General features: G+C 41.8%; 1 protein-coding gene across 2 annotated transcripts in view; it reads right to left on the bottom strand.

Moving 5' to 3' along the window:
• iqgap2 (IQ motif containing GTPase activating protein 2) overlaps nt 1-23,779 on the bottom strand; it is a 393,779-nt gene that overhangs the window by 47,730 nt on the left and 322,270 nt on the right. For both annotated transcript variants that reach the window (XM_041185732.1, XM_041185733.1), the window contains exons 31-32: nt 5,289-5,391; nt 3,523-3,664 (exon numbers count right to left, since the gene is read on the bottom strand). In XM_041185732.1, coding sequence (XP_041041666.1) covers nt 3,523-3,664; nt 5,289-5,391 — 245 coding nt within the window. The remainder of the gene's footprint in view (nt 1-3,522; nt 3,665-5,288; nt 5,392-23,779) is intronic.

Below are 23,779 nucleotides of genomic sequence, written 5' to 3'. Positions count from 1 at the left end.
AACAAGGAAGCTTGCCCAATTTTAACAACCATATTCCATTCATGTGCCACTTGTTGACTTCCTGGCCAAAATGGCAGAAAGGGGAGGCTGTCTGGCTCTTTAAAATCAGGTGGCAGGAGGAACAGTCCCCAGCACCAGCAGATTGCATTGGGAGTTGAATTTCCAGTTGGGGTATTGCGAAATCCTAGAGCAAGGGAAGAACACAGTTTCCTTTTGACGCCCAGGAGGCCTCTCCTGCAGGCCCACAACTAAAACTAAAAAAAAAACCTTGTTAGGCTCCTTCCGGCCCAGACCTTGTTCTCAGCAAACTTTACCTGACAGGGAGACTGCCTATCCTCCCTCGCACTGACAAATTGTTGAATATTTAAAGAGGAACCCATTGGCTTGTGACTGGCAATTTTCAATTACCCTCAGCCAAATCACAGCAGGTTGAAGTCCCACATTCTACTTTAACTGACCTAACCACCATCTACACCTCCAGCCACCCTCTCCCAAATCCATCCCTCTCCTTGGGAAAAAGAAATAATGGAAAGTCTTAACAACTTTAAAACTTAAAGCATTTGTGTAGATAACTTTGCCTTAAAGATCTGTATTTATATAATGCCTATATCTCTTTTTTCATATGTTCCCCTGCATTTAAATACAATTAACTTGAAATGGGCTGACCAATGCAGGCAAATGCAGCACAAAATTTATGCAGAGTAAGGTTTCACCAATGGCAACTGAACAAACCAGTTAATCTGATTTTTCCAATATTGATTGTAGGATGAACGGTTTTAATTGAACAGTGCCACCTTTGCATCTACCTGCAACACAGGAGCAGAGACAGCCTCAGTTCAACATTCCACATGCACTCCTGGCAATGCCGTACTCCTGCAGTTCTGCACCTGCGCTTCTGGTAATGCCGTACTCCAGCAGTTCCGCACCAAGTGTTAGCTATGTGTTTATAGATTTGGGCCACGCATACAACTGATTAAGGAAACAGTGTTACCAGCTAAGCCAAACTGACATATTTTATAGTTTCTTTTTGTTGAACCAACTAAGGTAGAACCTTGGATAGTAACACCCAATTGTTATACATTAATACAGTTTTATAAAAGTAATTAACTAGTGCCAGTGGCAAACTGCATTTTGCGGTTGCCTAAGCAGAGTTTTCGAATGAGTTTTTCAGGAATGTTAAGTTCAGCATCTTCTCCACAGCAGGCAGCCTGAAACGGAGTCTCAAAATAAGGTATTAGATAGCAAAATAAACGGAGTCTTTATTACTTTCCATGAGTGCGCAACATGGGAAATTGATTATTTTAATTATGAAAAGTGTACTCAAGGGATCTATAGAGTATAGAATATAATAATTCTTATATAAGAATATATTGGTTGTTAGTTATAAGTTGTAATCAGAGTGCATTTCAGTCTGCTTTCTAGAAACAGAGAATTTGTATGGCAGCAGAAAATATAATCGAATAACGGTTTACTTAGTATCGAACGTGGGTTCTCTGTTAAAATCCCTGGGTCACGATTAACAGGAAATTGAGTAAAAGACACAAGATCTGCCTGTGAGAGTAGCTGGTGACACTGAATCCCCAGAATAACTGGAAAATTGCAGTAGGCCAAAATCACTCAGCAAATAAATTATGCAGCACCTGCCCCTTCACTTCCTCTCTCCTCACCATCCAAGGGCCCAAACACTCCTTTCAAGGGAAGCAGTATTTCACTTGTATTTCCCCCAACTTAGCCTACTGCATTCATTGCTCCCAATGCGGTCTCCTCTACATTGGAGAGACCAAACATAAACTGGGCAACTGCTTTGCAGAACACCTGCAGTCTGTCCACAAGAATGACCCAAACCTCCCTGTCGCTTGCCATTTTAACACTCCACCCTGCTCTCTTGCCCACATGTCTGTCCTTGGCTTGCTGCATTGTTCCAGTGAAGCCCAACGCAAACTGGAGGAACAGCACCTCATCTTCCGACTAGGCACTTTACAGCCTTCCGGACTGAATATTGAATTCAACAACTTTAGATCTTGAACTCCCTCCTCCATCCCCATCCCCTTTCTGTTTCTTCCCCTTTCCTTTTGTTTTTTCCAATAATTCATATAGATTTTTCATTTCCCACCTATTTCCATTATTTTTAAATCTTTTATGCCCCCCCACCCCCACTAGAGCTATACCTTGAGTGCCCTAATTAGCACATTCGTTTAGATAATATCACAAACTTCAACACCTCTGTGTTCTTTTGTCTGTGACATCTTTTGATTATCTGCTTCTATCACTGCTTGCTTGTCCCTACAACCACACCACCCCCCTCCACTTCTCTCCCCCCCACCACCCACACCTTAATCCAGCTTATATTTCAGCCCTCTCCTTGGATTCACCCAGTTCTGCTGAAGGATCATGAGGACTCGAAACGTCAACTCTTTTCTTCTCCACCAATGCTGCCAGACCTGCTGAGTTTTTCCAGGTTTTTGTTTCAGCAAATAAATGTGCCTGTCCTAAACTAGCTACAAGATTTTCTTTTACTGTTAAGACAAAATGACATTTCGAAATTCTGGCTGAATACAGCATTGCCTAAAGCAGGTGATCAACGATCAAGCCAGTCTCTAATGAAGGTGGATCAGTCTGTCGCAGTCACCATGCAGTCCCACATGACAATGCAGTGCCCCCAGAGAAACTTCACAAACGGCTCCCATGGATTTGTTGCGAAAGCCAGAGAAATGCTGTCTATTTAGGTCAATGTTTGCAACACTCAGCTTGTACACAAACATTCCACTTTACAACATAGACACAAGTATATTACAGCAATACTTAGCTGTTCTATCATCTAAACTGCTATCTCTTTCAGACAGATGGCTGTAAACCAACAATCACTGTGCTTACACATTCCAGCAACAATTCCAATCACACAAGCTGAAACCATTCACCATCAAGCTTACTTGGGTCTTACTGACAGATCAAGAATGAAAATTTGTCAGCATATTGGTGTTTTATTAAATTTATCTAACTCCAACGCAATATAACTGTGAATTTGAAAACAGCATGTAAATACTCAGAACTGCTAACTGTAAATACATGCTCTTAATGACATTACATTATGTTGCTCGGCTAGTGTTCATAAAGGAAAACAAGAATTGCAGACAATGAAGATAAACTACCCTTTTTACTAGACGACAAGGGGAGGAGGTATATTATGTTCCTGAGAGTGGTACAATTAGAAAGGCAACACAACCAGTTATAATCTCTCAATTGGCAATCATTAAATTCATGCTTGGGCAGGAACATGGTTTCTGTAGAATTACCTAATCTGTTTGAAAGTCTTGTATCTCACTATTGTACTTTTCATTAGGGTGCCGCAATTAAAATAAGTCGGCTGAGATGTATTATACAGATTTACCATGCTGATGACTGTCATGCCGTGATCATTTACAGCTTCAATTCTCTACTTTCTCTCTTTCGCTTAGTGATAGAATGAAAAGGAAAAACTAGCCTACAAAACCAGATGGTAGGTTGTTCTTGGGTAAAGCTTACTTTATCATCAAAGTCTTCATGTCTCTGTCATCCCCGTCTCGCAACTCAATCTTGCTGGTCAGAGTGAGTGAGACTCCTGTTTTTGCAAGTTGAGAAAGTACATTTTCTTTGTTGGGGTCATTTGGGTCAACAGCCCCCTCCCCTGGAAAGAAAGAAATTGCATTCAATTTTACTGATAGCAACTGTTACTCTCTGCACTCATGAGGCCAGATATGTTTAGACTGTTCTTGAAGATACATAATTCATAGGCAAAAAGCTGTCCAGACATACAAGATGCAAACACATTGCAATGACTTCATCTGAAGTTTTCTCATTTTTGACAGACCATATTCAGCACATTACCCAAATCATAGTTTGTAAAGCCAGAAAATTCCCATTTAAATTAATAAGAATATCAAATCTCCAGCTAAGTAATGACAAATAAAACTGAATTGTTAAAAAATCTCTACAAACAGTAGTACAATTAGTTAAGAAACTGTGCTTAGTATAACGCATGAAATTGAATCTGCTTTTTAGCTATGCAAGAATGGCGTGTTTTTGGAAGATTCTGGGAGCTGGGTTTGAGACTGAAATGCAGCCCATCTGTCACCAACAGAAATTGTCTCCTTGTTCTTAGGAGTCTTTGTGACTGTATATTTGACCATTAGGTACATGGTGGTTTAGTGGATGTTTTACTGTACTAGTATTCCAGAAGCCTGGACTAATGATCTGGAAACAAGATTTCAAATTTCACCCCAGCAACTGGGGAATTTAAATTTTATTAATTAATAAAACAAATTTGGAATAAAAATCTTGTATCAGTAATGGTAACCTTGAAACTATTGAATTGTTGTTAAAAACTCTTCTGGTTTGGTAATGCCTTTTAAGGAAACCTGCAGGCCTTACCCAGTCTGATCTACATGTGATCCAAGACCCAAAGCAATTTGGTTGACTCTTAACTGCCTCTGAAATGGCTTAGCAAGCCACTCAGTTATATTAAAGGAGGAAGCTCACCACCACCTTCTCAAAAACAATTAGAGATGGGCAGTAAATACAGGCCTTGCCAGCAATGACAACATCCAAAAATGTCTCCTATTATTGCTCAGTACCAGCACATTGTGTGAAGTGGGTGGTGTGGATAAGAAATTTGACATTTAGTCCTAAAATAGATATTACATTAGCACCTACTAATGAGCAGCAAAATCTACAACTTCAATCCTGACCCCATTAGATAAAAGGCCCAAAATTGTTCTTTATGTTCAATGCATAAATGGCCAATAGCAAACTCTTCCTTTTAACTTGATTTGATCACTGGATAACATAGTAATGGATATGTAAATTGGAGCCAAAAATAATAATGATTAACGTCTTAGATTTGAGCACTTACATTGTTGTAATGTACGGAAAATACTCAACCTAGTAGCCGTAGCTTAATTCAAGTTTTCAGAATTCAATATTTTTAAACATAACATTTGTCTACATTAGTGACTAAACTTCAAAATAGGCTGAAATGCTTCAGGGTGTCCTGAGCTAGTTAAAATGGCAAAAAAATGGGAGTTTCTAATTTGCTGGGTTATTTTGTTCCTAAATGCAAATTATTGGATAGCTCATTTCTAGGCCTAAATACGATGGAATAATTATGCAATAACTTTTCAGCAAAAGCCAAATGGATATTTTGAAATATAAGAATTTCATTGTGGCTAAATCTAAAATCTGGCTAAGCACAGTTTTCCATTTTTTTCTTAGCCCAAAGCAAAAAATCTACAATCAATTCTTAATTTACTTACCGATCAGAGTTTCAACATCAGGTACACTTCCCAATCCTTCCAGGAGCTCATGTAATAGGTCATTATGATCTGGTGAAATAGCTTCCCGGTGCTCTAACAGCAGCTGTCACAAGGAGAAGAATTAAACTGGGTCACAAGTCTAGCATGAGTTTAAACTATCCACATGTATTCATCATAAACTAAAAAGCTGAAAACTGAATATCAATGTGCAGTGTTGGTCTCCACCTTAACAAAACAGTACACAAATAAAAAAATGTATTCAAAAATCAGGCAACCTATAGCCTACAATCCAGCATAGAATGCAGTAAATACAACTTGCACTGATCTTGGAATATTCAAATACATTTGTGAGAGAAATTTAGTAAAACACTCCTTCACAAAGTTTTCAATCTCCCTTTTGCATTTGCCTTTCCAACCTGATACATGCAGAAGAATGCCACCAACGCCCCTTATAGTCAGGCACTAATAGGTACCAGGGACCACCTAAGTGCAATTTTTTTCATTTTCCCTCCATGTTGCTGAGAGATGTCACATGTTACATTGTTGTATTTATTCTACTGCACAGAAATGAGCCAGTCCAACTGGTCTACTATGCTCCACAAAATCCTCTTCCCACTCCTCGTCTAATTCTATAAGCATATCTTCCAATTCCTTTCTCCCTCATGTATTTATCCAGCTTCCCCTTCAATGCATCTATGCTTTTTTGTCAATTAGTTTGTGATATTCTTACCAACTCTTACCTGGGGTTGCAGCTGAATTCCCTATTGGATAAAATGGTAAGCATTTTTATTTATGGCCCTTGGTTTTGATCTCTCCCACAAGTGGAAATACCATCTCTGTTTGACTTATCAAACACCTTCATAATTTTAAAGGCATCTATTCGGTCACCCATCTTCGAGAAGTGCCCCAGCCTGATCAGTCTTCCTGAAAAGTATAACCTCTCAGTTCTAGTATTGTGATATCTTTGCAGGACAGAAAATAGGCTGTGTGTAGCACATGGAGTTCAAAGTTCCTAACAGAAAAATTGGTTTATTCTGGTTTGGCTATATATACATACAATCACAGATGGCTACAAGAGGGAACTATTACAAGTATCATCCTTTTGAATTTTTTTTGTACCTCTTGTGCTTTGTAGAATATGGAAATCGGAACTATGCCGAGTAGTGTTTTTGTGTGGTCTAACCTAGAATGATACAGGTTTAAAATGATTCTCTGCATTTCAATTCTATTCCTCTAGAAATGAATCCCAGTGCATGGTTTGTTTGTTTTTTTAAAAAAAATTGCCTTATTAACCAGTTTTATTATTTTTGGTGATTTGTTAGACCTTTGCTCCACCCATTTAGATTCAATTATCCAAGAAGTATTCTCCCTACCAAAACATACACACTTATCTATAATGAAATTTACTTGCCAAATACATGACCATTCTGCTAGGTTCCCTTTGTATCACTTAAGATCAAAATCATGCTAAGTAAAATTCTTATCTGCATTTGTCACTTATTCTGCAGCTCTGAACACAAGTGAAGGGTTTAAATTGTGATACCATTTTAAAGCTGCAAAAGTTAATGCAATACAGCATATGAATCACCAAATCCTGGTGGTTCTTTCCAGCACTCATATTTTCATGATCATTTGCTCCTGAATATTTGTGTGTAGCTTTTGTCTAATTGCCTATCATTCCATGCAGTGAGGTGGCTATAACATTCTGGGGGTAAAAATAAAGCTGTGCTCAGTAAATACTAAGGAAAGTGTTGCCAAAAAAATGCACAAGAGAATGTATTTACAAGAATATCCCAAAATGTTTGGCTACATATTTTATTTCATAGGCCATTAGTTTCTACTACAGAACCTCAATATGCTTTTCCACTGTAGCTAGTGCTAGTTTACATCAACATGTTGTGGTCTTTGCTTTCCATAGTACGATATGTGCAAAGCCCTAATAAATTAAGAATGTGCACTGAAAGGATGGTAAACTATGGTCAAATGAGAAACACACGCTAGTTTCTCTCACTTGGCAATTATAGTTCAGGTACACTTTCCTGAGTTATGCCAATGAATTAGCAGCAAGTTGTCTATAAGCTCTAAGATCTGCTTAGAGATCTTCTGAGTTTTGAAGAAGTGGGACAGCAAGTACCTTGAAGGGAAACATGCAACAGAATAAACTTGAGTTTATTAAAGTCAAAATAAAATGCAGAACATCCTAGCTTATTTCTTGGGGAAAAGGCCACTAAAACCAAAGCAGAAAACCAAGAAACTTTCATAAGCAAACCTAGAGGTGGTTTTGAAAGCAACCCAAATATCAGCAAAGCTCATACAAATATAATTATAAGCTCGAAAACTGCTTGCTAAAGCCTTTTTTGAGTTGGTTGATTGACAAAACCTATATGCATACATCAGTTATGTGGGGCTTTGCTGAGGGATAGGATCTTGAATTAAGCAGAGAAGTAAGGAACTCAGCTGGGCTTAGATTTGAGCATGACACCCAGTTTGCAAGTGCAGCGCTTCAGTATCCAATGGAAAGATACTAGAAACATGTGCCTTTAGGAATGCACAGAAGGCCAGCAGCAAAATTTAACATCAGAGATAAATTCCTTGGACAAGGTTTGTTTACATTGGGCATCTGAGTATGAAGAATCAGTCAGTGAATTTGGGGTGGGGGGGGGGGAATTATAAAGTAAACGAGGTGAGGGTGTTCCCAGGCAAGATGTTTAAAAGCTTGCTGGGAGATACTACATTATTTCAGAAAGGTGGTAGAGAAGTTGCTGGAGCCACATTTATGGACAAGTTTTTTTTGGTGACTTCTTTTTAATCTGTTCTATAAGATGTTTAGGTGTACTTAATAGGGTGAGCAGGAAGCTGCCCTAACAGCCATAGTTTGCTTATTTTACTGTGTCAGATTGCAGCAAAGCACATGTCAGGAGTGTGATGGAATACTTCCCAATTGCCTGGATGCATGCAGCTCCAATGCTACTTGAGCCTCAAGCTCACAATCATATGTGGGCAAAGCAGCTAGATTGATCGGCGCTCCATTTATCACCTTAAACTTTCACTCCCTCCACCACCAATGCTGTGGCAGCAGTGTGTACCATACACAAGATTCATTGCAGCAGCCCACCAAGACTCCCTCAACAGCACCTTCCATACCTGCAACTTTTGCTAAGAAAAAAGCAAAATACTCTGGATACTGGAAATCAGAAATAAAAACAGAAAATGCTGGTGAAGCTCAGCAGGTCTGGCAGCATCTGTGGAGAGAGAAACAGAGTTAACGTTTCAAGTCCGTATGAAGCTCTGAAGAAGAGTCATACAGACTCAAAGCTTCTCTCTTTACAGGTGCTGCCAGACCTGCTGAGTTTTACCAATATTTTCTGTATTTACGACAACTTCTACTACTTGAAAGAACAGGGCAGCAGGCACACCACCACCTACAGGTTCCCCCCTCAAGTCACACACCATCCTTCAAGGTCACTGGGTCACAATCTGGGAACTTCCTCCCTAACAGCAATGTAGGTGCATCTACGGAACATGGACTGCAGCCGGTCAAGGCAGCGCACCACCAGCTTCTGAAGGGCAATTAAGGATGGACAAAAATTGCACATCCCATGAATGATTTTTTTTTTAAAAGTGCCATTGTACCTATGGAAGTACATCTCAGTATTAGAAGCACAACAAAAGGTGCTGAAAAAAATTTAGAAGAAGGATACCAGAAACAAAGGGTTATAAATATCAGGAAAGAGTGAACTGACAGGGATTCTTTTCTCTAGAGAAGAGGAGGCAGACCGTTGTACCAATAGAGAGGAATTTAAAGCTATGGAACAGTTTCATAGGTAGACAGAGAAGATATTTCTACTTTGTGACCAAAACCTGCGGCCACAAATACAAGATCATCAATAATAATCCAGTGAAGAATTCAGGAAAAACGTCTTTTCCCAGAGAGTGGTTAGAAGGTAGAATCTACTAACACACAAGAGTAGTTGAGGCAGATAGCATAGATGCATTCCAGGGGAACCTAGATAAACACAAGGAAAAAAGGAATTGAAGGTTATGCTGATATAGTTGGATAAAGAGAAAGCTCATGTGGAGCATAAATACTGGCATAAATCAGTTGGGCAACATAGCCTGTTTCTGTGCTGTACATTCCATGTAATTCTATGAAATATGTCATGAATGCTGAACATTGCAACATGATTATGTTTTAAAGTTTATCTACAACTGAAAGTAAAACAGAATTCTGGAAAGGAATGTATAATTAGCCTTTCTGGTAAGTACATCAATTGGGAGGAATGCCCAAGCGATCTGGTTGCTGTTGGAGAGAAACTCAAATATAAACTCATTGAGGCAGACTGGCAGTTTTAACAGCTTTCACAGTATCTCACAGCTAAAGGACAGCTATGGCTCAGAGACAGGAATAAAGAAGCTACTGCTGTGGAAAAGCAGGGAGAGCTGTTTTGTGTTAACAGCCAAGCAGGATGCTTTTAAGTGCTAGAAAAGGAACAGAAGAGGTGGGGCTCTTGAAGATTTAAGGAATGGGAGTCACCATATCCGGGAAAACTCTAGCGGAGTGGAACGACTGTCAAAGGACACTGGAAGTTTTGATCTGGCATGATGGGGAGAGGTGAATGCCTGGTGGAGAACTGGGAATAACTTTGGGATGGTTTTTTTTAATGCTATATATTAGCCAGAAGCGTGCCATTGAGTAAAAGTGTTTTATAAGACATATTTTGGTTGTTAGTTTTTCTTTAGTTTGATGTATTAGTTACCTGTTTATGTATGATCTGTTAGTTTTAATTTGTTTGTTGCAGTAAACGTCTTAAATGGAATCTTGTCCTTGGGTTCTTCCCATTGGTCATTTGGGAAATTCATTTCTTATTAAAAAAATCTATTTGTCTCCACGGCGATCTTAACAAATGTAATTAATCATCACTTTAATCAGAGGAAAATGAGAAAAAATGCGATTGTATTATGCCAGTTTTAAGACTGTCATGCAGTTATGCTTCAAATTCCCAACAGATACTTTTTACTGTTGTCCTTATACTGTTGATTATCATAGTGCTTCACAAAAAATACAATATTGTTCAATTTTTAAGAAATAACCTTTATTTTTAATATATCTTCCATGTTTTCATAGAACCTGCAGACAGACTGGCAAAGATCCAAATATTTCACAAACAGGATCATGCACAGCAATAAGGGAAGGATTCAACTTCAAAAGGTTGTATCTATTACAGGGTTTTACCAGGCCAGAACAAACTGCTCCGGGATTCTACTGAATATTTTTGTTTAAAGAATTACAACGTCTTGTTTAAGATGTATTTGCTTGGGTTGGCTAGATCACTGTCAATGGTTAAAAAAGTGTTTTTACAGCTATAGTTCGAATCAACTTAAACTGGGGTACAGGCCCAAAAGGAAAACCTGGTAAATTACAGCTGGATTAAAAATATGTAACATAGGGATAAATCTAATAAGGCAGTGTATTCCTAAACAAACGATCATAGGTTCAAATTTGGCACACTATCAATCCTCCCTGAGGGACTTGTGCCATTTGAAGCTGTTTAACTAGCTTCTGATCAAGCTTCCCTTCAGTCTGAACTGGACTGTCTGAAAGAAGAAGCAAAACCTGGACAGGAAGGGGTCCTTTCCCTGCAATGTTCACGCATATCTCAAAATAGAAATGCAAAGGAGCAGTACTGATGGAGTCTGCATGAAGTGCCTGCAGATTGAACGGAATTAATTTTTCATTAAAAATCAGTACTGGTTCAGAAATCGAACTATGTGATAAGCCCGGACTTCTCTTCGACCATTGATCAGGATAAAATTCAGATTTTGAACCATCAAGGATTTCAAAGCAAATAATAGGATGCTCCATCATTCATTTTATTTAAGGCTGAGATGGACAGATTTTTGGTCCCACAGGAAACCAAGGAATAAGGAAAATAGGCGAGAAAGTGAAATTAAGGCCAATGATCAGTCATGATCTCACTGAATGGTGGAGCAGGTTCAAGAGGCTGTATGGTAAACTCCTGCTTCTGTTGCTTGTGTTCTTATAACATGCACTAAGATCCTTTGTAACATTCCTGTTACTAGCATTTTTATGTGCTCAAGTGACCTGAATAATAATCAAGGTACTAAATAAGACTGATTTCTTCCTTTTGCACCAGATGCTCTCCCTTAAGTCTTGAAACAAGGTGGATTCCAGGGGACGGTAGGTTCAATGCATGTTTATGATCACCTGCTTCACTCAAACTGATCTATTAGTTATTGTAATGGTGGCTTGTTTTCTTGAAATGCTGTTATGTAGACATGCTCAGAATATATTTAATATATATAAAATATGTACTTGGGCAGGAAGGAGGAGGATTCAAGATGGCAACACAGGAAGTGGAGTAAAAAAAAGTCAATAGTTTTGAATATTATTTTTCCCAAATAATTAATCCCAGCGGTATCTCTGCCCACTGTGCCTTCTTGGAGGCAGTGGACTATATGCACCCTCAGAAAGGTGAGAGTACCAAGAGGTTGCATTTCAAACTGTGGGATATTTTAAAAAATTGGACAAACTTAACAGTGGGTGGTTTAATGGCACAGCACATTAAACAATAATGTGCTGAGTTTGTAGCTCAAAGCTGCCAAGCTCTAGCTTCATTGACATGAGCTACTGAACAGACGTCATGTGTCTCCTATAGGCAGGGAAAAGCCAAAAAGACTAGTTTCCCCATTGCTCTCCTGCATTTCCAAGTAGCTGGTTAAAAACCACTAAATGTCTGCCAACACCCTATAAACTCACATGAAGAATGGTCACTTGGTCAAGATACTGGAGGGGTGCCAATGCTTGTGGAACTGCAAATAACCATGTTTAGAAAAGTAGCAATGGGGGAGGTGGAGAGTTGCCAAGCAAAATCATTCAATGAGTCTTCCTATTTAAACATAATGAATGCAGAAATAGAACAGTAGAATTGAAATTATCAATGAATTCACAGCGGGAGAAAGATTACAATGATCTTTTATCTTGTTCATTCAAAGCCCTTTTAAACAAAGCAGCAGGCATAATCCAAGAATAGAAGTTTTGGCAATGAACATTTGCATCAATTACACCCATTTGCAAACCTTTGTGCGAACACATTCACTCAGTGCACACTGCTGACCATGCCAGGCCATTGTAAAAGGACAGGACAAATCAACAGGATATGGTTCGAGTCTTCTAACAAGTAAAGCAGTCAACAGGAAACTTCTCCCTACACAAAAAGGTATTAAAGAATCCCACATGTTCCAATTTTCTTTATTCATTTATGGGATTATGGGCATCGTTGGTTAGGCCAGAATTTATTGCCCAACCCTAACGGCCCTTGAATGGTGTGGTTGAGCTGCCATCCTGAACTGCTGCCGTCCATGTGGTATAGTTCCACCCGCAGTGCTGTTAGGGAGGGAGCTCCAGGATTCTGGTCCAGCGACAGTGAAGGAATGGCAATAAAGTTCCAAGTTAGAATTACCTGGAAAAACTCAGCAGGTCTGGCAGCATCGGCGGAGAAGAAAAGAGTTGACGTTTCGAGTCCTCATGACCCTTCGACAGAACTTGCGTTCGAGTCCCACGCAAGTTCTGTCGAAGGGTCATGAGGACTCGAAACGTCAACTCTTTTCTTCTCCGCCGATGCTGCCAGACCTGCTGAGTTTTTCCAGGTAATTCTGTTTTTGTTTTGGATTTCCAGCATCCGCAGTTTTTTTTGTTTTTATTTTTTAAGTTCCAAGTTAGGATGGTGAGTGGCTTGCAGGAGAAATTCCACGTGGTGGTGCCCCCATGTGCAGAATTTAGCCCGTGTCAGGTGGGCTTGGTGGCAGCAGAGGGAGCTTCGCTCATGCGCGTGCTTGAGAATCTCCCTGAGGCACAGAGCTGACTCAGGGAGATGAAGAGTTTAAAAAAAAAGGATGTTAAAAATATTATAAAACATGTCCCCACTCATGTGACTCTATCATATGAGCAGGGACATGTTATAAGTGAAATTTAAAACATTTTATTTTACTTGTACTTGATGTTCGAACCCTATCCCACTCGTGGATGAGGTTTCCAAAGGGCAGTGAAAAGTTTAACTTAATTGAGGCTTCAATGGCCTGAACAGACCATTTAATTGTTGGCGGGTGCGCTGCTGATTCCCGTGCCTGCCTGCAGACTGAAATATTGCACAACTGGCAGGCTGACGTTGGAACGCTCACCCGATGGCAACAAGTGTCATTTTACGCTTGAGCGGATTGGGGGCACGCCTGCCCGCCAGGGCGAAAATTTTGCCCTATGTGTTTGCTGCCCTTATCCTTCTGGATGGTTGTAAGTTTGGAAACTTCTGTCTAAGGTGCCTTGGTGAGTTCCTGCATTGCATCCTGTAGATGGTACATACTGCTGCTACTGTGCGTCAGTGGTGGCAGGAGTGAATGTTCGTGGACGGGGTGCCAATCAAGCGCGCTGCTTTGATCTGGATGGTCTCCAGCTTTTTGAGCGTTGTTGGAGCTGCACTCATCCAGGCAAGTGGAGAGTATTCCATCACACTCCTGACTTATGCCTTGTAGATGGTGGATTTGTGGAGTCAGGAGATGAGTTACTCGCCACAGGATTTCTAGCCTCTACCTGCTTTTGTAGCCACAGTTTTTATATGGCTAGTCCAGTTCAGTTTCTGGTCAATGGTAACACCCAGGATGTTGACAGTAGAGGCTTCAGTGATGGCAATGCCGTTGAATGTCATGGGGCGATGGTTAGATTCTCTCTTGTTGGAAAAGGTCATTGCCTGCCACTTGTGTGGCATGAATGTTACTTGCTACTTGTCAGCCCAAGCCTGGATATTGTCCAGGTCTTGCTGCATCTGAGTATCTGAGGAGTCGCGGATGGTGTTGAACATTGTGCAACCATCAGCGAGCATCCCTACTTTTGACTTACAATGGAAGGAATGTCATTGATGAAGCAACTCAAGATGGTTGGGCCTAGAACACTACCCTGAGGAACTCTGTAAAGATGTCCTGGGACTGAGATGACTGACCTTCAACAACCACAACCATCTTCTTCCTTTGTGCTGGATAGGACACCAATTTTTCCAGAACTTCAAATACCCTTGCATGTTGAGTTCCTGTCTTGGTCATCCTGCAACCACGTCTCTGTAATAGCTATCAAGTCATATTCATTTATTTCTATTTGTGCTGTCTCATCTATCTTGTTACAAATGCTGTGTGCATTCAGATACAGAGCATTAAGCTTAGACTTTTTACCACTATTACTCATTCTGGTTCAAAGTTATCCTGGGCCCTTCTGCTTATATTTTCTGCCTCTTCCTGTCACACTTTGATTATTATAAAAACAAAAAAACTGCGGATGCTGGAAATCCAAAACGAAAACAGAATTACCTGGAAAAACTCAGCAGGTCTGGCAGCATCGGCGGAGAAGAAAAGAGTTGACGTTTCGAGTCCTCATGACCCTTCAACAGAACTAGTTGAATCCAAGGAAGGGGTGAAATATAAGCTGCTTTAAGGTGTGTGGGGTGGGGGGAGAGAAGTGCAGGGGGGTGGTGTGGTTGTAGGGACAAACAAGCAGTGATAGAAGCAGATCATCAAAAGATATCACAGACAACAGAACAAAAGAACACATAGGTGTTGAAGTTGGTGATATTATCTAAACGAATGTGCTAATTAAGAATGGATGGTAGGGCACTCAAGGTATAGCTCTGGTGGGGGTGGGGGGAGCATAAAAGATTTAAAAATATTTTAAAATAATGGAAATAGGTGGGAAAAGAAAAATCTATATAATTTATTGGAAAAAACAAAAGGAAGGGGGAAGAAACAGAAAGGGGGTGGGGACGGAGGAGGGAGCTTAAGACCTAAAATTGTTGAATTCAATATTCAGTCCGGAAGGCTGTAAAGTGCCTGGTTGGAAGATGAGGTGTTGTTCCTCCAGTTTACGTTGGGCTTCACTGGAACAATGCAGCAAGCCAAAGACAGACATGTGGGCAAGAGAGCAGGGTGGAGTTTTAAAATGGCAAGCGACAGGGAGGTTTGGGTCATTCTTGCGGACAGACCGCAGGTGTTCTGCAAAGCGGTCGCCCAGTTTACGTTTGGTCTCTCCAATGTAGAGAAGACCGCATTGGGTGCAATGAATGCAGTAGACTAAGTTGGGGGAAATGCAAGTGAAATGCTGCTTCACTTGAAAGGAGTGTTTGGGCCCTTGGATGGTGAGGAGAGAGGAAGTGAAGGGGCAGGTGCTGCATAATTTATTTGTTGAGTGATTTTGGCCTAGTGCAATTTTCCAGTTATTCTGGGGATTCAGTGTCACCAGCTACTCCCACAGACAGATCTTGTATCTTTTACTCAATTTCCTGTTAATCGTGACCAAGGGATTTTAACAGAGAACCCTCGTTCGATACTAAGTAAAGAGAGAGAGGAAGTTAAGGGGCAGGTGTTACATCTTTTGCGTGGGCATGGGGTGGTGCCATAGGTGGGGGTTGAGGAGTAGGGGGTGATGGAGGAGTCGGTGCTGCTTCATGCTCTCGTCAGGACTTGGAAAAATTTATTAATTTTGCTTCCAATCTCCACCCCTCCATCATTTTCACGTGGTCCATCTCTGACACTTCCCTTCCCTTCCTTGACCTCTCTGTCTCAATTTCTGGTGGTAGACCGTCCACCAATATCCATTACAAACCTACCGACTCCCACAGTTACCTCGACTACAGCTCCTCACACCCCGCTTCCTGTAAGGACTCCATCCCATTCTCTCAGTTCCTTCGCCTCCATCGCATCCGTTCCAATGATGCTAACTTCAAAAACAGATCCTCTGCCATGTCCTCCATTCTCCTTAACCGAGGTTTTCCACCCAGGGTCGTTGACAGGGCCCTCAACCGTGTCCGGCCCATCTCCCGCACATCCGCCCTCACGCCTTCTCCTCCCTCCCAGAAACATGATAGGGTCCCCCTTGTCCTCACTTATCACCCCACCAGCCTCCACATCCAAAGGATCATCCTCCCCCATTTCCGCCAACTCCAGCATGATGCCACCACCAAACACATCTTCCCTTCACCCCCCCTTCGGCATTCCGTAGGGAGTGTTCCCTCCGGGACACCCTGGTCCACTCCTCCATCACCCCCTACTCCTCAACCCCCTCCTATGGCACCACCCCATGCCCACGCAAAAGATGTAACACCTGCCCCTTCACTTCCTCTCTCCTCACCGTCCAAGGGCCCAAACACTCCTTTCAAGTGAAGCAGCATTTCACTTGCATTTCCCCCAACTTAGTCTACTGTATTCGTTGCTCCCAATGTGGTCTCCTCTACATTGGAGACACCAAACGTAAACTGGGCGACCGCTTTGCAGAGCACCTGCGGTCTGTCCGCAAGAATGACCCAAACCTCCCTGTTGCTTGCCATTTTAACACTCCACCCTGCTCTCTTGCCCACATGTCTGTCCTTGGCTTGCTGCATTGTTCCAGTGAAGCCCAACGCAAACTGGAGGAACAACACCTCACTTCCAACTAGGCACTTTACAGCCTTCCGGACTGAATATTGAATTCAACAATTTTAGGTCTTGAGCTCCCTCCTCCATCCCCACCCCCTTTCTGTTTCTTCCCCCTTCCTTTTGTTTTTTCCAATAAATTATATAGATTTTTCTTTTCCCACCTATTTCCATTATTTTAAAATATTTTTAAATCTTTTATGCTCCCCCCACCCCCACCAGAGCTATACCTTGAGTGCCCTACCATCCATTCTTAATTAGCACATTCGTTTAGATAATATCACCAACTTCAACACCTATGTGTTCTTTTGTTCTGTTGTCTGTGACATCTTTTGATGATCTGCTTCTATCACTGCTTGTTTGTCCCTACAACCACACCACCCCCCTCCACTTCTCTCCCCCCACCCCACACACTTTAAAGCAGCTTATATTTCATCCCTTCCTTGGATTCACCTAGTTCTGTTGAAGGGTCATGAGGACTCGAAACGTCAACTCTTTTCTTCTCCGCTGATGCTGCCAGACCTGCTGAGTTTTTCACACTTTGATTATTGTTTGCCTCTTCACTACCCTGCACTTCTGCTCATTCATTTCTTTCTGATTTTTTAAACTTCCCTAAAATTGAACCCTCCCCCCGACTAATTAGTTTAAAATCCTAACCACAACCCTAGTTATATGGTTTGCAAGGACACTGCTCCCAGCATGGCTCAAATGAAATCCATCCCAATGGAACAGTTCTCTCCTTCTCTAGTGCTGGTGCCAGTGCCCCATGACTCGGAACCCAATTCTCCCACACCAATCTTTGAGCCATGCATTTACCTCTCTAATCTTATTTACCCTACCAATGTTTGCACGTAGCTCAAGTAGTAAACCGGAGATTATTACCTTTGTAGTTGTGTTTTTTAAATTAGCCTCGAGCTGCTCGTAGTCGAACAGCAGAACCTCTTTCCTAGCCCTACCTATGTCGGTGGTACCTACGTGGACCACGACAACTAGATCTTTCCCCTCCTACTCCAAGTTCCTTCCCAGTCCAGAAGAGATGTCTTAACCTTGGCACTAGGTAGGCAACACAGCCTTCGGGACTCTTTGTCTTTGCTGCAGAGAACAGTATCTATTTCCCTAACTAAGCTATCCCCTATTAGTACTATATTTCTCTTTTCCTCCCCTTGTTGAATGATGCTCTGTACCACGATGCTGCGGTCAGTTTGCTCATCCTCCTTGCAGTCTGTGCCCTTGTCCACACTGGGAGCAAGACCCTCCTACCTATTGGACAAAGGCACTGGTTGAGGCTCCTCCAAAGCTAAGTTCTGGATCCTCATACCTGCCTCACTCGCAGTCACGTCCTCCTGTTCCTGACCACTGTCCAAACTTGATGTAATTAATCTAAGGGTGTGACTGTTCCTGAAACAGTGTCCAGGTAACTCTCCCCCTCCACGATGTGTCGCAGTGCCTGCAGCTCAGATTCCAGCTCATCAACTCTGAGTTCCTCGAGCAGTCAACACATGCTGCAGATGTGGTCACCGTGGATCCCACCAGCGTCCACCAACTCCCACATACTGCAGCTGCAACACATTGCCTGCCTAGCCATCTCTAAGATAGAGATGTCCATGTGTAATAATGGTAAAAAGTCGAAGCTCAAGGCTCTTGTAACAAGTTAGTTAAGTTGCTGGGTATTGCAATATCCAATTCTGTGCTAGTTATTTGCAAGCAAGGCTCATCTCCCTGATGAATGTGCAAATTTGAGTTTCGATACACAGGGACCAACCAGTAAGAAGGTCGAAGTTACTTGCAGAGGGTTAACTGGGAAAAAAAGCTGAATATTTCAATTGAAGAATTGAGCGCAGAAGCAACCCACAATCCTATGCCAGCACCCGAAATGCAGAAATGAGCAAATAAACCTCTAAGCACACTAAAAAGATAAAAAAAAGTCAACATGTAATAGTGTTTAATATTTAATCATTTACAAATTGAGAGTATTTGTTGATAAAGTGATGAGTTGAACAGCCTTTCCTTGGTGCAGGAAAAACTACAAACAGGAAGAAAAGGAAATGCAAATCCGAGACCAGTGCAGGCTGGGGGGGGGGCGATCAAGTTTTTTTTTTAAACTCATTCAGGGCACGTGGGTTTCGCTGGCTGGGCCAGCAATTATTGCCCATCCCCAGTTGCCCTTGTGAAGGTGGTGGTGAGCTGCTTTCTGGAACTGCTGCAGTTCATGTGGTGTAGGTACACCCACAGTGCTGTTAGGAAAGGAGTTCCAGGATTTTGACCCAGCGACAGTGAAGAAATGGCGATATATTTCCCAGTCAAGATGATGATTGACATCAACAGTGCTATCAAGCAGCACTTGCTTAGCAATAAGTTGTTCACTGACACCCAGTTTGGGTTCCGCCAGGACCACTCAGCTCCTGACCTCATTACAGCTTTGGTTCAAACATAGACATAAGAGCTACTCTTGGTGATGGACATTGAAATCCCCCACCCAGAGTACATTCTGTGCCCTCGCTACGCTCAGTGCTTCCTCCAAGTGCTGTTCAACAGGGAGGAGCACTGATTCATCAGCTGAGGGAGGGCAGCTACGTGGTAATCAGCAGCAGGGATGATGATGGTGGTTCTGGGACATTATCTGTATGATATGATTCCATGGGGTTGACTATGTCAGACTGTTGCTTGACTAGTCTGTGAGACTGCTCTCCCAATTTTGGCACTAGCTCCCAGATGTTAGTAAGGAAGACTTTGCAGATTGCCATAGTCGCTTCTGGTGCCTAGGTCGATGCCGGGTCGTCCATCCGGTTTCATTCCTTTTTTGTGACTTTGTAGCGGTTTGTTACAACTGAGTGGCTTGCCAGGCCACTTCAGAAGGCATTTTAAGATCAACCACATTGCTGTCGGTCTGACCTGAAGTCACATGTAGGCTAGACAAGGATGACAGATTTCCTTCCCTAGGGAAGGAAGATCATTAGTGAACCAGATGGGTTTTTATACAACAATCAACGATGGTTTCATGGTCATCATCAGATTAATTCCGATTCTATTTGAATAAAGGGGTATTCGTACGTCAATTAGACAAATTACACAGCACAGCAGCTTCAGTACACTATGGATATATCGTGGCACAGAGCAGTCCTCAGAGGCAAAATGATAAAATAAATTCTCTACTCATTGCACATATTCATAGGAAGTCTTCTGATAATTAGAACAAGGTTCAAGAGAAATGAGCTAATACAAGTACAGGAAGGCAAATATTTATTCTGCTCCAGGCAGAGGACAGAAATGATGCAAAGTGTGAAATATATTGCTGGTTCAGTAATAAGGATAAGCAATAAGGAAAAAAACAAGATGCTCTAAAATAATACTTGAGATTATGAAAAAAGCAGTGAATGCTGTGGTTTTGCAGGAGTATCAAGAGCAGTGATCTCAAAGCATGGTCAAGGACAAGTACTTTAAGAAAGCTTGTAAAAAACGAGACACAAAGAGATGGAGAGGTGTGGATCGGGAATTCCAAAGAATAGGGGTGAAGACCATAAGACATAGGAACAGAAGTAGGCCATGCAACCCATTGAGTCTGCTTCGCCATTCAATAAGATCATGGCTGATCTGATAATCCTCAACTTCTCTTTCTTGCCTTTTGCCCATAACCCTTAAGTCCCTTACTGATTAAAAATCTGTCTATCACAGTTTTGAATATACTTAATGACTCAGCTTCTACTGTCCTCTACAGTAAAGAATTCCACCTTCTGAGAGAAGAAATTCCTCCTTATCTCTGTTCTAAATGGGTGAACCCTTACTCTAAGGTTGGCCCTCTGGTCTTAGACTCTCCCACAAGGGGAAACAGCCTCTCAGGACCCACCCTGTCAAGCCCCCTAAGAATCTTATATATTGCAATAAGGTCGCCAATAATTCTTCTTAATTCCAATGAGTCCAGGCCTAACCTACTCAACCTTTCCTCACAAGAAGATCGCTCCATACCGGAGATCAACCTAGTAAACCTTCTTTGGACTGCCTCCAATTCCAGGATATCTTTCCTTAGATAAGAGGACCAAAACTGTTCATAGTATTCTCGGTGTGGTCTAATTAGTGCTTTGTATAGTTTTAGCAAGGCATCCCTATTTTTATACTCCATTTCCTTTGAAATAAAGGACAACATTCCATTTGCCCTCCCTATTACCTGTTGAACTCGTACGTTAGCCTTTTGGGATTTATGCACAAGAACTCCCAAATCCCTCTGCGCTGCAGCTTCTGCAGTTTTTCCCCATTTAAGTAACATTCAGCTCCTCTATTCACCTAGCCAAAGTGCATAACCTCACATTTTCCCACATTATATTCTATCTGCCACTTTTTTGCCCACTCAGTTAACCTGTCTATATCACTCTGTAGACTGTGTCATCTTCACCACTTCCCACCTATTTTTGTATCATCGGCAAATTTAGTGATAGTACATTCACTTCCCTCTTCCAAGTCATTAATATATATTGCAAGTAATTGAGGCCCCAGCACTGATCCCTGTGGCACTCCACAGGTTGCCATCCTGGAAATTTCTCCCTTATCCCAATTCTCAGTCTTCTATTAGTTAGCCAATCCTCTATCCATGCTAATACACTACCCCCAACACCATGGGCTCTTATTAAGCAGCCTTACGTGCAATGCCTAATTGAACGCCTTTTGGAAATCCAAATGTATTACATCTACTGGTTCACCTTCATCCATCCTACTTGTTACCTCTTCAAAGAATTCTAATAAATTTGTCAGGCATGATTTCCCCTTCATGAAGTCATGCTGACTCTGCTTGATTACATTATGTAATTCTAAATGCTCTGCTATTACATCCTTTATAATAGATGCTAACATTTTTCCAATGACAGATGTTAAGCTAACTGGCCTATAGTTACTTGTTTTCTTGTCTCCCTTTTTGAATAAGGGTGTTACATTGGCAGTTTTCCAATCCTCTGAGACTTTTCCAGAATCTAAGGATTCTTGGAAGATTACCACCAGTGCATCCACTATCTCTGTAGCTACTTTCTTTAATAACCTAGGATGCAACTCATCAGGTTCAGGGGACTTATCAGCCTTTAGACCCATTAGTTTCCCTAGTACTTTTTCTCTAGTGTTAGTTATTGTGTTTATTTCCTCCCCTTCTTTTACCCATTAATTATTTAGTATTGGAATGCTATTAGTGCCTTCTACCATGCAGCCTGAAGCATAGTTCAACTCCTCTGCCATTTCCTGGTTGCCCATTATGATTTCCACAGCCTCATTCTCTAAGGAGCCTATATTCACTTTGGCCTTTCTCATCCTTTTTATATATTTAAAGAATCTCTTATTGTCCATTTTTATATTACTTGCTAGTTTACCCTCAAAGTTTATTTTCTTCCTCGTATTTTTCCGGTCATCTTTTGTTGGTTTTTAAAACTTTCCCAATCCTCAGGCTTAGCACTAATCTTTGCCACATTATATGCCTTTTCTTTTAATTTGATACTATCCTTAACTTCCTTGATTAACCATGGTTGGTTTATCCCCTTCCTTGAATCCTTCTTCCTCACTGGGATATATTTTCGTTGAGAGTCGTGGACTATTTTCTTAAATGTCTGCCATTGCTCATCAACCATTTTTTCTGCCAAAATTCTATCCCAGTCCACTCCAGCCAACTCTGCCCTCATTCCTTTGTAATTATGCTTATTTACTTTTAGCACAGCTGTTTCTGGAACTAAGTTTCACACTCAAACTGAATGCTAAAGTCTACCATATTATGGTCACTGTTTGCTAGGATATCTTTTACTTTTTTTTTTAATTTCATTCATGGGATGCGGGCTTCGCTGGCTGGGTCAGCATTTATTGCCCATCCCCAGTTGTCCTTGAGAAGGTGATGGTTAGCTGCCTTCTTGAACCGCTGCAGTCCATGTGGTGTAGGTACACCCACAGTGCTGTTAGGAAAGGAGTTCCAGGGTTTTGAACTAGTGACAGTGAAGGAACGGCCAAGTCAGGATGGTGAGTGACTTGGGGGGGACTTTCCAGGTGATGGTGTTCCCATCTATCTGCTGCTCTTGTCCTTCTAGATGGCAGTGGGCGTGGATTTGGAAGGTGCTTTCTAAGGAGCCTTGGTGAATTCCTGCAGTGCATCTTGTAGATGGTACACACTGCTGCTACTGTGCGTCGATGGCGGAGGGAGTGAATGTTTGTGGTTGTGGTGCCCCATCAAGCAGACTGCTTTGTCCTGGACGGTGTCCAGCTTTTTCAGTGTTGTAGGAGCTGCAGTCATCCAGGCAAGTGGGGAGTATTCCATCACACTCCTGACTTGTGCCTTGTACATGGTGGACAGGTTTTGGGGAGTCAGGAGGTGAGTTATTCGTCACATGATTCCTAGCCTCTGAGCTGCTCTTATAGCCACAGTATTTATATGGCTAGTCCAGTTCAGTTTCTGCTCAATGGTAACACCCAGGATGTTGATAGTGGGGGACTCCTTGATGGCCATACCATTGAACATCAAGAGGCGATGGTTAGATTCTCTCTTGTTAGAGATGGTCATTGCCTGACATTTGTGTGGCGTGAATGTTACTTGACACTTGTCAGCCCAAGCCTGGATATTGCCCAGGTCTTGCTGCATTTGGACACAGACTGCATCAGTTTGAGGAGTCACGAATGGTGTTGAACATTGCGCAATCATCAGCGAACATCCCCACTTCTGACCTTATGATGGAAGGAAGGTCATTGATGAAGCAGCTGAAGACGTTGGGCTTAGGACCCTACCCTGAGGAACACCTGCAGTGATGTACTGGAGCTGAGATGCCTGACCTCCAATAAGCACAACCATCTTCCTTTGTGCTAGGTATGACTCCCAACCAGTGGTGGGTTTTTCCCGATTCCCATTGATTCCAGTTTTGCTGGGACTCCTTGATGCCGCACTCTGTCAAATGCGGCCTTGTTGTCAAGGACAGTTACTCTCACCTCACCTCGGGAGCACAGCTCTTTTGTCCATTTGAACCAAGGCTGTAATGAGGTCAGGTGGCCCTGGTGGAACCCAAACTGGGTATCAG

Source organism: Carcharodon carcharias, chromosome 4, assembly GCF_017639515.1.
Source record: "Carcharodon carcharias isolate sCarCar2 chromosome 4, sCarCar2.pri, whole genome shotgun sequence".
Classification (NCBI taxonomy): domain Eukaryota; kingdom Metazoa; phylum Chordata; class Chondrichthyes; order Lamniformes; family Lamnidae; genus Carcharodon; species Carcharodon carcharias.
Note: the sequence above shows the minus strand (reverse complement) of the source record. Positions and strands in the feature narration are given on the sequence as shown.